The following is a 16,797-nucleotide window of genomic DNA, read 5'->3' as shown; positions in this document are numbered from 1 at the left end:
AGAGAAAGAACTGGGAATAAATCCGACGCCAGAACACGATCCTGAAAGCTTGAATTGTATTTTTCATTTATTGTATTTATTCTAAAATAGCACAGAATGTCCGATAATACAGATTATACAGATAATATGAATAAATGTATATGTCACAATATAGAAACAACTGATAATTGTCTAATACTACTTATTTTGGATGAACATGGAGACTAGACTCTGGTTCCTGTTTGCTCTCTTCTCAAGGCACTCTTGAACACCAGTTAAGGGCACAGGTTCTGTCTTGCTCTCCTTCTGGTAGTATGGACAAACCTTTAGATGCTCAGAAATCGGAGCCACTTTGTCAAATCTCCAGCTGTCCACAGTGGAGAACAGGTTACTGAACTGCCAAACCTGGGGATATATTGAAGGTTAGTTATAATGTTAATTTGTGTAGTGTAATGTTAAATAATGTTAAAATGGAGTCTTCTTTTATATCTCTGTCTGTCTGTCAGTCTCTCCATCCATCCATCCATCCATCCATCCATTCATCCATCCATCCATCTATATGTCTGTCTGTCTGTCTGTCTGTCTGTCTATCTATCTATCTATCTATCTATCTATCTATCTATCTATCTATCTATCTATCTATCTATCTATCTATCTATCTATCTATCTATCTATCTATCTATCTATCTATCTATCTATCTATCTATCTGTCCACCTGTCTGTCTGTCTGTCTGTCTTTCTTTCTATCCATCCATCCATCCATCCATCCATCCATCCATCCATCCATCTATCTATCTATCTATCTATCTATCTGTCTATCTGTCTATCTGTCTGCCTGTCTGTCTGTCTATCTATCTATCTGTGTCTGTCGGTCGGTTGGTTGGTCGCTCTGTCTGTCTGTCTGTCTGTTTATCTATCTATCTATCTATCTATCTATCTATCTATCTATCTATCTATCTATCTATCTATCTATCTATCTATCTATCTATCTATCTGTCTGTCTGTCTGTCTGTCTGTCTGTCTGTCTGTCTGTCTGTCTGTCTGTCTGTCTGTCTGTCCGTCCGTCCGTCCGTCCGTCCGTCCGTCCGTCCGTCCGTCCGTCCGTCCGTCCATCCATCCATCCATCCATCTATCTATCTATCTGTCTATCTATCTGTGTCTGTCGCTCTGTCTGTCTGTCTGTCTGTCTGTCTGTCTGTCTGTCTATCTATCTATCTATCTATCTATCTATCTATCTATCTATCTATCTATCTGTGTCTGTCGGTCGGTCGGTCGCTCTGTCTGTCTGTCTGTCTGTCTGTCTGTCTGTCTGTCTTTCTGTCTGTCTGTCCATCCATCTATCTAACTTCTGGCCAAACTATATTTTACTTTTTACATTTTCAAAGACATTTCAAAGATATTGAATTTTTATTTATTTGCTGGGTCAAGTAAAAATGACATGTATTTAATTATTAATTAATTTAACAATATGTTAATTTAATAAAAACAATATGTTTTTAAATAAATTCTCTAATACCTTTCAGAGTATACAAAATATGTGTGTTGTTTGTGGAAAACATATTAATGTAAATGTATATTTTAAAAGTGCTAACTCATTTATTTTCAGAATAATGTATTTTTTAAAAAATTGAAAATGAGAACATTCTATTTACAGTTTTTCTCAGTCACTTTGGTACATTTCAGATCAGAATTGAAATTCTCAAAACTACCTGTTCAATCTTCACATCACTGAGTCACTTGTGCACATTAGAAAAGCAGTTTCTCATTGCTTTGAACAAGTTGCAAATACTTTTGTACATCCATGCAAATGATTACGTGCAATTCTCTGATGTTTCCTACATTATCAATTGCCTATGTCATGTTGATCGAAATGGATTATAATGGTCTCTGTCTTTTAGCTTTTAATTATTCTCACCGCTACAACATTTAGGCTTTAGTTCATAGCATAAGTCTTTACATGCAAAATGGTTAAACAAGCTGTCATAATATTGTGTCATAATGCATTTTTCTATACCATTCCATCTTGACTTTTTCTAATGAAGGTGCATCTGAAAGGAGATTGTCCTGTTCAAATTTCTACTTTTGTTTAGTTTTTTCTTTGTGCTATGCAGTGCTGTATTTTCCTTTCTGTATCACAATGACATGATCTGGCAACAAATTACAGTATAAACAACAACAACAAAAAATAGTTCACACCAGAATACCCCTCCAGAACACATTGTTATATTGACAACATGAGTCATTTGACTGTCTTATCCGTACACAATGACATGAGGACTTGAGTTACTGACACATTCATTGACACAGAAATGTAGTTTTGAGAGATGAACTAAGGATTTTGAGCTAGAGACTGGCTTTTGCTGGTAATCTGTGGTGTTTTGCTACTTGTACGCATTGTTTTGAGAAATTCACTCATTGTTTTGCAAATTTCAATTCTGATCTGGGAAATGTACCAAAGCGATTGAGAAAATCTGTAATACAGGAGCAATATATTATTAGGCTTTCTGTACCCACATAGAAATGTGATATATGGCATTGTATGCAAATTACATATATGAAAAGTCCAATATTTGGATTGCACATATATGCAACATAATTTGAAATATTGCAAAAATAATTATTCAAACATTAGAAATTCAAATATGTACAAATACTGTATGTTCAAACATATTAGCTATTCTTTTTATGTATGTGTGTGTATTATAACTAAAATATTAGTAATTTCAATAGTTGAAAAAAATATATATATGGTCATTTTAGCAATATTTCCAAATATATGGTGCTTATACTACATATATTTTATATATGTCAAATCTAAATATGAACCTGTTTCTCATATATGTAATTTGCAAATATTTCCATGTATCATTTTACTATATGGAAATTTTTTCCTTAATATTCGATTAGTTTTATTGTTTTTGTTACTATAACTAGTAACTCTAAAGCAGGGGTCTCAAATTCAAATTGGCGCAAATTGGCCAATTCAGTGACTGACAATTCAAAGGAGGGCCGTTTTAACAATCCAGCAAACCTGACATAACTGATGCATCTTAGGACAACAGACATGATGTTTATATTTCAAACATTACCTGTCACCAGTGATGATGCAAATTAGCACGTTTTTCATGTCACAGATCAGCTGCTGAAATATATCTGTGGTTGTTGTGTGTATGGCCGAGCGTTAGACACACACTCAGTCATTCCTCCACAGAGTATATGCAGTCAAAACTCTTTTATGTTTTTTGTTGTACATATTGAAGGGGTAGTTTAAATTGCTATAAAAATACTAATATTCTGTCCCAACCAATTGTATTGTCCCAGTAGCGTAAGAACAGCAGAAAGCAGTTTGGTTAACTTAAGTGACTTTACTGGCAGTTGTTCTTCTCAATATTTTTCTTTTTGTGTAAAACTACAAAAGAGGGGAAAAGTATATACATATCACATTTACTTTAACAAGTTCAAAACAACTAGCAGTACAATTTTACTAATGTGCATAGTTTTTATGCAAATCTTAATAAGCATATGAGGAAAATCTATTAAATGAGACCATTTGAATCGAATATTAGCAAAATTATCATATTTGTTACACCACCAGCATAACTTGTAAGTCATGAAAAAGTGTCTGTACAACAAAATACAAGTGGTATAAAACTGATGATAATCATTCATTCATTCATTCATTTTCTTTTCGGCTTAGTCCCTTTATTAATCTGGGGTCGCCACAGCAGAATGAACCACCAACTTATCCAGCACATTTTTATGCAGCGGGTGCCCTTCCAGTCGCTACCCATCTCTGGGAAACATGCACACACAGCCATACACTACGGTCAATTTAGCCTACCCAATTCACCTGTACCTCATGCCTTTGGACTGTGGGGGAAACCGGAGCACCCGGAGGAAACCCACGCGAACGCAGGGAGAACATGCAAACTCAGTAACGCCAACTAACCTAGCCAAGGCTTGAACCAGCGACCTTCTTGCTGTGAGGTGACAGCACTACCTACTGCGCCACTGCGTCGCCATAATCAAACAACCCTTGAATATTTATAAAAATAGAGCTTTAGTAAAAAATAGAGCACTTAGACAAAAATTAGACAAAATAGAGCACAGACATATATTTTAATGTTTAAGCCACAGAAATAAAACGCATGTGTGTTACTCGACCGTACACTGAGAGAAAATGAAAGGAAAAATAATCTGAATGCAGGACTTTAAATGTCGACTAGATGGCGGGTCAAAACCACAAGTGGCTAGATGCGACTGCTCAACAATGATAAGTGGTTCAAAAATATATGTTTTGGCAGGACGGAAGGAGGAGGAGGGCGAGCCGTAAATGTCCCGAGGGCCAGCAGTTTGAGACCCCTGTTCTAAAGGAAGCGATAACCAAATCATGTTCCATTTTTTTGTGATTTGTCAAATACATTTAAGAGCACCAATTACTAATTTAAAGTCATACTACATCTGGAGTAAGCTACTTTTATTATATAAAGATCCAGTTTATTTTTGCAATTATGTATTATTCCCCTTTTGACTTTACAGTTCAAAATTATATTAATTTAAAAAAATCTATTCAACATTGTATAAACTCACCCTCTTTTTGGCTCTCCAGCACCATCCACCATGAGAGTAGACCTTTTTCTCCCACTTGAGTGAGACCATCCCTCTGTCGTGAAGAAGACTGCTACAAACCTCCCTCATGAGACGGGACACCAGAGCCAGCTGGGACAAGGTGAAGTTGTCCAGAAACCCAGCCATGTGAACCAGAACCTCAAAAGGTAACCTGCTCAGAGCATCCGTATTACGTGCACGCTTCCTTTCCACAGTCACCGTTTGTACACCTTCATACAGAGTGTCTGAAACCTCTGGTCGGAGGCAGAACGTGCTCAGCTCTTTGTCGTAGAAAACCTTCGCGTCATAAGAGCTGGGCTGAAACCTCCTCTGAATAAAAGTGCAGCCGAGGTAAGAAAGAGGACATCGCTGTTCAAACCATCCACTGATGCAACTCTGGATGTCAGCATGTGTGTTTCTGTAGTGCGAAGGAAACTCGTCCCGTCTGAAGATGTGGTTGCACAGGTATGTGAATGCAGAGCTGGATTTGTTGTGTCTTCTGGTGGCGCTTTCAGCCTGAATGTGGACGTGAAGTTTTAACGGCCGGTCAGCAGTGATATCAGCCAGCGACGCCTCTGCTTTGAAGGGTGCTGTGTAGAAATCATACGTCTGAGTTCCTGTGTCCATTATCAGGGCGTCTGTGGATCCTGATTTGGCTATGAGGTGACCTCGTAATTCCTTCTCCAGAGAGCACAAGAGAGTTGCTTGAACTTCATCCCATTTTGGCATGTCATCCATTTCGACTCCGAGATCGGATGTGTCCAGGCTTACGCTCACCTTTTTGTTATGCGAGGGATTTCGAATGCGACTTTGTCTGGCTTTGAAACTGGTCGGGACTTTGAAAGTGCGGACTGTTTTAATCTTCATTGGCACCAAATGTTTATAAATGAACTTCTTCTTGGGTCTCGTGTCACAGGCAAACAGGGACGAGGCGATGAGGAATTTTTCGTCATCCGTTTCATAAGCGTTGTATTGAGGGACGTCGGTAGGATTGATATTTGTTTCTGGCTCTTCCTGTAAGACTTCCAACCTTCTCGGATTGACTTGAGGCTTTATCTCACTACCTTGAGACGTTTCGGGAGTCTGCCCCAAAGATTTAATCGTATGCTTGCAACCACTCAGTTCCATGCTGAACATCTTTTCCCAAATATTATAACTTTCAAGATTCACCACGTTGGGATTCCTCGCCAATTCCTCCCGTTCCTCCTGAGTCAGTCCTCCTTCCTCCATTTCCAAGCTTGAAGATGCACATGCTTCATCGACTCCATTCTGGAAGGGTACCCCTCCTACAGCCCCCTCCAGCTCCACAGCCAAAGGCTCCTCAGCCACCTTTTCGATAAGTTCAGGAAAGAGAGTCTTCATTTTGAGAGAATGAAAGAGGTGATGCTGGTCCCTCAAAGCCATGGAGAGATCCAGAGGTTCCTGAGTGTAGTTCTCCTTTAAAATGTTCTCGTAGAGCTCAGGAGTTTCAGACTCTTCTACTGGCCATCGGTTCCACTCCATGGAGCAAGAGACGACGCTGGCGGGACACACCACCAAATGCTTGGCCAGGTTGGAGCGGCACATGGTGAACGGGCAGCCGTATTCAACATTGAGACAAGGCACCCTTTCATTGGGGCACAAAAACATGTGTTCTTCCTCTTTGCACAGGTGAAAAACGGCACCGCATAGTAAACGGCAGCTGATAATCGCACATGACACTGAAATCTCAATTGGTGTCTTGCAGCGCCGGCTGTGGCAGCTCTCACAGTGTCGGTGAAGCTTTGACGTTTGGGTTTTTTGTCTGCCCTTTGAGGAAATACAAGATAACAGTGTCAGTCAGTCAGTCTTTATTCATTTCCCGAAGGCAATTTGGTTGTAGCATACAAGCATTGTACAATACAAATCTGCCCTAAATTTCAAAAACTTTACAGCTGTTTTATACCAGGGCTGCACAATATATGATTTAAATTTTACAACAGTAATAATAACAATGATTACCAACAATATTAATCATAATAATTAAAAGTACTATATCAACTACTTCTCCAGCAATTAATATTGTTACTATTGTTACTGCGACAACTACTACCACAAATACAATGACTACTACTACTGCGACAGCTACTACCACAACTACAATGACTGCTACTACTGAAACAACTACTACCACAACTACAATGACAACTACTACCACAAATACAATGACTACTACTACTGCGACAGCTACTACCACAACTACAATGACTGCTACTACTGAAACAACTACTACCACAACTACAATGACAACTACTACCACAACTACAATAACTGCTACTACTGCGACAACTACTACCACAACTACAATGACAACTACAACTCGACAACTACTACCACAACTACAATGACAACTACTACTGCGACAACTACTACCATAACTACAATGACTGCTACTACTGCTTCAACTACTACCACAACTACAATGACTGCTACTACTTCGACAACTACTACCACAACTACAATGACAACTACAACTCGACAACTACTAACACAACTACAATGACTACTATTACTGCGACAACTACTACCATAACTACAATGACTGCTACTACTGCGACAACTACTACCACAACTACAATGACTACTACAACTCGACAACTACTACCACAACTACAATGACAACTATTACTGCGACAACTACTACCATAACTACAATGACTACTACTACTGTTTCAACTACTACCACAACTACAATGACTGCTACTACTGCGACAACTACTACCACATCTACAATGAGATCTACTACTGCGACAACTACCCCAACTACAATGACTGCTGCTACTGCTTCAACTACTACCACAACTACAATGACTGCTGCTACTGCGACAACTACTACCACAACTACAATTACAACTACAAACTCGACAACTACTAACACAACTACAATGACTATTATTACTGCGACAACTACTACCATAACTATAATGACTGCTACTACTGCGACAACTACTACCACAACTACAATGACTACTACCACTGCTTCAACTACTACCACAACTACAATGACTGCTACTACTGCGACAACTACTACCACATCTACAATGAGATCTACTACTGCGACAACTACCCCAACTACAATGACTGCTGCTACTGCTTCAACTACTACCACAACTACAATGACTGCTGCTACTGCGACAACTACTACCACAACTACAATGACAACTACAAACTCGACAACTACTAACACAACTACAATGACTATTATTACTGCGACAACTACTACCATAATTATAATGACTGCTACTACTGCGACAACTACTACCACAACTACAATGACTACTATTACTGCGACAACTACTACCACAACTACAATGACTGCTACTTCTGCGACAACTACTACCACAACTACAATGACTACTACTACTGCGACAACTACTACCACAACTACAATGACTACTACTACTGTGACAACTACTATCACAACTACAATGACTACTACTACTGTGACAACTACTATCACAACTACAATAACTACTACTACTGTGACAACTACTATCACAACTACAATGACAACTACAACTCGACAACTACTACCACAACAACAATGACTACTACCACTGCAACAACTACTACCACAACTACAATGACAACTACAACTCGACAACTACTACCACAACTACAATGACTACTATTACTGCGACAACTACTACCACAACTACGATGACTACTACTACTGCGACAACTACTACCACAACAACAATGACTGCTACTACTGAAACAACTACTACCACAACTACAATGACTACTACTACTGCGACAACTACTACCACAACTACAATGACTACTACTACTGCGACAACTACTACCACAACTACAATGACTACTACTACTGCGACGAATAAGAAAACAAAGTAATATGATTTCAATATTGACATCGCAATGCGTCACAATAGTCACAGGATGAGCAATTTTGAGTGAGAATTATAGTTGACCAGGCACCACAGTTTGGATTGCATGATTGCAGTTTTTTTTTAGATTCTTAAGCTTAAGCATAATAAAGTGAAAGTTTATCATTTTCATGCGCAGAGGAAATTATACCATTCGCATCTTTAACAAAGACTAATTCTATTAATTTTTTTATTTGGCTAAGAGTATACAGTGTTATTTCATTTTTACATTTATGTTCTTGAACACTGTTAGACGCTCCAAAAACCCATAAAGCCCTGTTTCATGTATCATTTGTATCTTTGCTCTATTGTGCCTTATTTTAGGACTAAGATTATCAAAAGAACATGATGCAGGTGTAAAAACATATGTATGTGCAGAAATGTGTTTATTATTTGCATATTTCACAATGTGGTAAAAATTCTAATGCTTTTTAGAAAATATAGTCAATCCCCCAAGCTAATGCTAAAATCTTAAACGCTTCTTGGAGAAACATCTTGAGATCAATCAAATCTAGCATTTGGCAGTTGACCAAACAGATTAAAAGGTTGACCAAACCATAGCTGACCTACCATGTTTTTACTGCGAGCTCCTCAGTGGTGTTCTGCTTGGTCACTGAAGTTTGAGTGGGCAAATATCTCTGCCTGGCTGTTAGTTAAAAATAGACAGTTACATGGAGTGTTACTAGGCCTTTGGCATACAAGAGTCAAGTTACATTTTCTGTAAACTTAGTATTCAAGGTACACAATCTCAGCTTCAGTTCACAGCACACAGAATGCATTTTGCTGCCCTGCATTTCAATTGTTTTTGTAAACGTGCTAAACCGAAATCTTATCCGCCTCACACATGAGCGACACATTTTTTAAAGATGGTGTGTCAAGTCAATCACTTTTCTTCAGCTCGTCTTTCCCAAAGTGCTGCACCTGGCGGTTTGAGTGCAGAAATGAAGTCACGCACAGAAGATTTTTATTATATTAACATTTTATTATATTAACTATGGCACAGAAGGTTTTATTTATTACATTAACATTTGTATTTATACCAGGTTTTTTTGTAATCATACAGCTGTTACATTATACATTTGTCTCTGTATGTTTAGTGTCCACATCCATGTTTTTAAATGGCATTTAAGCTAACAAAAAAAAAAACTAAATATAAAACATGTAATAACTATGTAAATTTATATTTATGTTTTACAAAAAAGACAACATTCAAACAAGAGGAAAAGACCAGAGAGCCTGGCATTCAAAATGACATGTTAATCAACAAATGAAAATATTAATGATTTGCTCAACCTGAGTATTAACTAAAGTGTAATTAACCAAAAATAAATGTAATTGTCTGTCTAGACCACAAATGAAACACGCACAAACATATCTGTGACAGTAATCATGTGCAGGCACAATGTGTTCTTTTGATCATCTTCAATAACACTGGATAACATGTTCATGATTCATGCAGCTTGAGTTTTGCTATCATTAACACAAAAACATAACCAATACTCAAATTGCAATACTGATTATATAATTTTCAGACAAAATAATTGGTTAAGTAATTTGCGCTGGTGGACTTTTGAACCACACTATATTTTAGCCAACATTTATGTAAAATTCAGTTGCAGCTATTATTTGTGTCCCATAAACAAAGAAACCAAATTGTTTCTCCCCTTTTCTTTGATATCAGACATATTGGTCAGGGCGAATGGCTCAGTTTTCAGTTCAGTTTGGTAGAACGGACAGTTTTGAAGATGCTCAGCCATTGATGGTGTATCGCCAATGCACCAGTTCTCCACTTTACTAAAAAGAGTACTGAACTCCCAGACCTAGAAAAGCGATGCAGAGAAATATGAGAGAGAGAGCATAAAGTCAGTCTTTTGCTTGAAAACTGATACACAATTTGGACATAAGCAATAAGTTGCTGGCTGTAGTTCACTTAATGACTAATATTGTCGCTTTGTACTTTCATTCATTCCTTCACTCATTTTCTTATTGGCTTAGTCCCTTTATTAATCAGGGGTCGCCACAGCGGAATGAACCGCCAACTTATCCAGCATATGTTTTACGCAGCGGATGCCCTTACAGCTGCAACCCATCACTGGGAAACACCCATACACTCTCATTTACACACATACACTACGGACAATTTAACTTACCCAATTCATGTCTTTGGACTTGTGGGGGAAACTGGAGCACCTGGAGGGCTTTGTACTTTATCGGAACACAAACTAAGATATTTTAAATGTAGTCAGAAGAGCTCCATCAATCACCATATACAGCAACAGTCCTGAGATTTTCAAAGTCCAGAAAAGGAACCAAAAACATTGGCAAAACGTTCCATCTGACTTCAACTGTAATCACATGAAGTTCCAAGAACATTTTTGTGTGCCAAAAAAAGGCTTTGTTTGCCTATGTCTTCCACATCATATCTGGGTGTGCTTTTACCACAGCAATACAATGCTTGCATGTTGCACTGTTGACCCTAATGGTAACAAATGTGCACCCTGACTACTTGACGAGGAAGAGAAGTCAAAGGCAGTCAAAGTCATTTTTCGATTTTTGGTGCACAAAGTTGTTCTTGGAGCTTCACTGGAGTCCACATCAAATGTTTTGTCAATGCTTTTTGTTCCTTTTCTGGCCTTTGAATGTCTTGGGACTGTTGCTGTCTATGGAGGAGGAGAGAATGCTTAATTTCATCTTAAAAATCTTAATTTGAGTTTCAAAGATGAATAAAGTTCTCAAGGGTTTGGATCGACATGATGGTAAGTAATTACAGAATTTTAATTACTGGGTGAACTAACCCTTTTAACAAATACTGAAAAGACTTACTATGGTAGGTTTCCATCGGGCTCCTCCGTGAGAGTATGACTTCTTACGCCACTTAAAAGCCACCATTCCTCTCTCCTGCAGAAGCGTGGCACATATATCCCTGAACAATCGTGAGACCAGAGCTAGCTGGGACAAGGTGAAACTGTCTAGGTAAGCAGCGATGTGGTGAAGCACCTCAAAGGGAAGGTTACTGAGAGAGTCTTCATATTTGACATGTGCCTTTTCTGAAATGTTTGGTGAATTGTTCTGGAGACACGCAGGAACCTCAGGTGTGAGGGTAAAGATACTGTGGTCCTGGTTATAAAAGACTTTGGCCCTTTGCGTGGCAGGTTGTAATCTTCTTTGGCTGAAGGTGCAACCGAGGTAGGCCAGAGGGCATCTCTGCTCAAACCAACCACTCATACAAGACTGAATATCCAAGTGCACATTCTTAAAGTGTGAGGCAAACTCATCTCGCCGGAAGAAATGGCCACACGTGAACGAGAAAGCTGAGGTGAATTTGTTGTGCCTGAGGGTAGCCGTTTCTGTATCAAGTTCAAGGTGAAGTTTCAAATCCATGTCTGCTGTTACTTCAGTCAGAGATGCGTTGTATTTAAAGGGAGCTGTTGCAAAGTTATACGTCTGCGTTGCAATATCAACATAAAGCCCATCTGTTGGCACCATTTCACTTATTTTATGACCCCTAATCTCAGTCTCTGCATAACAGAGTAGGGTTGCAAACATCTCATCCATCTCCCACCCATCTTCCTCAGATGCAGTTGACTCATCCGATGTGCCAACACACTTGTGCTCGGTCATTACTCTCGCTTTGAATTCTCTAAGTTGAATGCGTTTTTGTTTGTAACTAGTGGGAACCTTGAAGGAGCGTAGAGTCTGGACTGGTATTGGCTCCAAGCTCCCATAAACAAAATCTCTCTCTCTAGGTGTGCAAGCATCCATCTGGCCAAAGGAGATCAGCATGCGTCCATGATGCACTATGTACATGTTGAATTCTCTTGGCTTCACCTCCTGCCCGAGTCTCTCCAGGACACCATCTTGCCAAGGTGCCAGTCCAGATTTGGAGACATCCACACTGGGTGCATTGGCTTCCTCATTCTTAGGTTCTACAAAAGCGTCTTGTGGTTTTGTGACAGAAGGAGTCTTTCTTCCTTTCTTTTCTTCTGTTTTTAATGCTTCTGCCTGCTTGCAACCTCCCTTTTCCTTGGAGAACATCTTCTCAAATAGATTGTATTTCTCCTTGTCAATGTCGCCATTGAGGACCTCATTTTCATTCATAGCTTTCTCACAAGATTTAGATGGTCCATTTAATAAAACTGACCCCTCATGTTCATTGACGTGAATCCCATTAGGCACAGCACCTCTTCCTGCTGCTGCCTCTTCATCGTACTCCTCCTCCACTGAGGTTGGTTCCTCTTCTCGTTCCTCCATTAACTCTGGAAAGCAGTTCCTCATTTTCAACCTTGCACATAGATGTTTCTGATCTCTCAGTGCCATGGAAAGGTCTAGTGACTCCTGCTCATGGAGCTCTTTCAGAAGGTTTGGGTACAAAGGAGCATCTGGGTTCTGGACGGGCCAGCGGCTCCATTCCATCGAGCAGCAGATGATGCTCGCAGGGCAAACCTCAAGATGTTTGGCCAGACGAGAGCGACACATGGTGAAAGGGCAGCCATAGTGAGCATTAATGCAGGGTACCTTCTCATTAGGACATAGCAGAGAGTGTTCATCCTCTTTACATAAATGAAAAGAGGCTCCACAGAGCAAGCGGCAGTTGATGACCATGCAGGACACAGAGACCTCTATGGAGGCTTTGCAGCGGCGATTATAACAGGTCTCACAATGCCTGTGCAGCCTTGGACCCGATTTCCTATAGCGGCTCTATAGGGGGAAACACAACAAGGAGACTTGCACTGTTTCTAAACCAGAGAATCATAAATCACGAAGCACAAAATTAATTAGATATTCATGTATTTTCTATTAAAATGAGATGGATGGAAACTTCTCCCCTTTTTAAAAATATTGACAGTTTTAATAGCTCTGTGGTGAAAAATTCAATTCTGCATTGTTTCCGAAATGTTCAAAATGCATTAATATTCTTTCTTGAATAGATTCTGAGCTTAGTTTTTAACAAGAGATGGCACTCTATGCTAGTAACACACAAATACTCATGAGGAAGAGCACTTGTGTGTTCGGCTGAGTCATGTAATGTGGCTTTTATGTCACAAGATTAATGTAAACGCAACTCAGTGTGAACATAATGATCATTTCTAACTTTATTTATGATTATTTCAGGTTCAAGTGGCATTTGTAAAGATGTAGAGTACTACTCCTTGTAAAGCATTCAGAGCCACCCTTTTTTAAAAATAGCTCAGAATTTGGGTGTTTTCACACCAGCCTTTTTTGATTTGGTTGATTTGGTCGCACTAGAGTTAGTTTTCCCAATTGGTGCGGTTCGTTTGGGCAGATGTGAATGTAGCAATCATACTCGAGTACTCACCAATAGTTGACCAAAAAAGCATATCAAGACCTCCTTGAATAGGTGGTCTCGGTACGCTTTCAAATGAACCCTTGAGCGTTTGTGGTGAGAACATGATCCGAACTAAAACATACCCAACCAAAAAAAGTACTGCACCTTTTTGGACTGATCCAGCGGCCGTAGTACGATGCGCTGTCCCGTTTTAAATAGAGAGAGAGGGAAAAACATTACCAGATGGATCATTGGTAATGATCTCCAGAAGATGACCATGTTGCTGTTTAGCTAAATTAACATTGTTTTCCAGCTGTAGCTGAGCTTCATTTTCAAAATGTATAGTTTGTCTAAAGTAATGTATAGAAAATATATAATATACCATGACAAGGGATACAATCAGCCAGCGCAGTCATCCCTCTATAGTAAAAAGCGACATTTTGTGTTTTGTGTTTTGTTTACTTGTGGGATTTCGATTGGTATTTTCCTGCATGTTAATTCTGACCAATCAAAAAGTAGTTTAGGAAATACGTTCAATAACATCTGGCCAATGAGTGATGTGGATTTTGTCACATGACTGCATTTTGGTTCTTTTTAATTGGTTCGGACCAAAACAACCAGTGTGGCGTGAAAAGGACCCAAAAATGACAGAAAAATTCTACAATGTATCATTTGTTGCCCTTGGTCCGGACCAAATGAACCGAACCACAGATGGGAAAGCACCCTTTATTCGAATTGAACTGAGAAAAGAGTTGTCCATTTTGAAAATCTCAGAATCGATGCAGAATCAATTTCTCAAATGATTTTTCACTGCAGCTCTAGTATTAAACTGTTGAATTTAGGGGGTCATTCTCACTGAAAAGCTCATTTGATTGGACAAAAGTTTTAGACATGACCATGAGTGCAGGATGAGTCATCAGTACTTCTGGTACAATTACAGGAGAAATAGACTCAGTTTAGACCAAATGATTTTGAATCAACTTGTATGAATATAGTAGTAAACAAACAGTCCTTTTTTTGCTCAGTTCATTATAACGATAACTACATTTTAGTTTCCAATCCATCATAATACAACTGTGTAATTGAAATTTACACAAATACTTTTACCAATATTTAAGTAATAAAAAAATAAAATGAACATACCATTATTATCTGAAACAGTGAGCAACAACAGTTTCTGGGGGAAAAAAAAAAAAAAAGAGTAGTATCTTATTCATTAAAATGTCAGTACACACGCATTGATAAACTATAACACATTTTCTCTTAATGGATTAGTAAATTACATTGTGCTAAAACATATTTTACCTTTTTTAATAGGACCTTGCCGTACAGCTAAGGGTAAGCATTTACAGACAGCACCGAAAAAAAAGTTATATAAACAGTTACCAAACAGCTTACCTAAAGGGCGAACCATGTCTCAAGAAGTTCCCCGGCTTGTTCCAAGAGACCTTTCTAAAGAACGGGATTGTGGGTCATGTTAAAAATAGTAGCCTCGACTGCCAATAGCAGATTACATGACCTGTAGTTACTGTATAAAAACCGGCAATCATTTTTCAAATAAAAGGCTATCTGTTTTGTCTATCGTACTCTAATTAAAACTATTCACCATGCAGAGGTGAAACAGAGGACAGCAGAATGAGTTTTTTAAAAGAAAAAAAAGTAATGTTTCATGAGAGGGTCACCAGATGGCAGTCATTCCCTTTGGATTACAGGACTGGGCTCCACAAGCAAATTCAGGGAACAGTTTTGAAAGATTTGGGCAATAAAATGAATGGCTGGTATCATCTAAGGGGTCACCTCAAGGTTGTGTCCTTTCTCCTATATTATTTATTTTGTATATAAATAGTTGTAGGAGTATTTTTAGTAATAGGTACATTTTAAAATTTGCTGACGATTCTGTAATTGTTAGTTTGTTAAGTGAGGAAGACTTCATGCATAGTCCTGTAGTTGATTATTTTCCCAGCTGGTGTCAGGAGGCTTTCTTACAATTGAATGTTCCTAAGACTAAAGACGTGACTATTGATTTTAATTCTAAGAGAAGACTGATTAAGGGTAAGCAAACAAGTATTAATGGAGTGGGTGTTGAGAGTGTTGATCAGTACAAGTATTTGGGTACTGATTTAGAAAATAAATTGTTCTTTTCTCTTAATACTAATATTTTGTGTAAGAAGGGGCAGCGAAGATTGTACTGCTTACAGAAAGATCTTTTCTTATAGATAAATCACTCATGTGCATGTTTTAGTTCATACGTTCAGTCACTGTTATCTTTTACTTTGCTTTGTTGGTTCAATTCTCTAAGTGTGAAAAATAAGAGTTGTTTGTAGAAAATTGTGAACCTAGGAGGAAAAATAACAGGAAGAAAACAGATGACTATGGCTCAGTTATACAATAGACAAGTTTTGAGTAAAGATCAAAGACAGCAAAATCCTCAGAGTAAAATTTACTAAGTTTAGATAGTATTTGGTCCCTCTCTAAACTGAGTAAAAGTTACATAGCAGCAGATTTAAAGTTAATGAGACAATGAAGGCATTAATTAAATGATGATTGAGCATTGATGATGAACAACTGCTGTTAATATGAAGAAACAAAGAATAGAAACACAAAACTACAACTGACTTCAAACAGCAGCTTCACTTATTACTAACCTGTTTTACTTTATTTCTGTCAGATGTCCACAAAAGTCCATTTGAGATTTAAATAACAATAAAAAAAAACAACAAAAGAAAAATAACAAAAAAATAAATAAATAAAAAACAACAGCAAAAGAAAATGTTTTTCCCCCCGACGTCACAATCGTGGAGAAAAGTGGTTGACTTACTTGGGCTGTTTGCCTCGATTTCTAATGTGATTTTAATGTAATGTAAAGTATACTTGCAATGACAAGTATAAAGAGAGTAACTATGATCAGATTGACAGATCCTGTGTTACTGTTGATAAGTTGAACTTTGCATTGTTTAGCTTTGCAAATTGTGTTTAAATTATGGTTTATCATATAAGAAAGAAATTTCAGTGTTTTTC

General features: G+C 38.2%; 1 protein-coding gene across 3 annotated transcripts; it reads right to left on the bottom strand.

The window, feature by feature from the left end:
• Positions 1–44: 44 nt before the first annotated feature.
• LOC130214431 (F-box only protein 40-like) lies at positions 45–15,325 on the bottom strand. 3 transcript variants are annotated; one of them, XM_056446122.1, is made up of 5 exons: positions 15,178–15,325; positions 14,923–14,956; positions 11,316–13,190; positions 9,063–9,138; positions 6,288–6,375 (listed from the first exon to the last, which is right to left on the bottom strand). In XM_056446122.1, exons 2-4 carry the CDS (start codon positions 14,923–14,925, stop codon positions 9,103–9,105), a joined length of 1,914 nt encoding a protein of 637 aa, XP_056302097.1. In that variant the 5' UTR covers positions 14,926–14,956; positions 15,178–15,325; the 3' UTR covers positions 6,288–6,375; positions 9,063–9,102. The 3 variants fall into 3 exon arrangements, with proteins under 3 accessions (XP_056302096.1, XP_056302097.1, XP_056302095.1); XM_056446121.1 differs by lacking the exons at positions 14,923–14,956; positions 15,178–15,325 and adding an exon at positions 45–384 and having other exon boundaries at positions 4,570–6,375; positions 11,316–11,329; XM_056446120.1 differs by lacking the exons at positions 6,288–6,375; positions 9,063–9,138 and adding an exon at positions 9,703–10,312 and having other exon boundaries at positions 15,178–15,316.
• Positions 15,326–16,797: the final 1,472 nt, after the last annotated feature.

Source organism: Danio aesculapii, chromosome 21 (genome assembly GCF_903798145.1).
Source record: "Danio aesculapii chromosome 21, fDanAes4.1, whole genome shotgun sequence".
NCBI lineage: Eukaryota > Metazoa > Chordata > Actinopteri > Cypriniformes > Danionidae > Danio > Danio aesculapii.
Note: the sequence above shows the minus strand (reverse complement) of the source record. Positions and strands in the feature narration are given on the sequence as shown.

What these genes read in the sequence shown, in the direction of transcription:
- LOC130214431 (XM_056446120.1), bottom strand. An exon ending in CCCGATGGAAACCTACCATA is followed by an intron (nt 10,313 to 11,315) that starts GTAAGTCTTTTC and finishes TCGCTTTTCTAG; the next exon opens with GTCTGGGAGTTCAGTACTCT.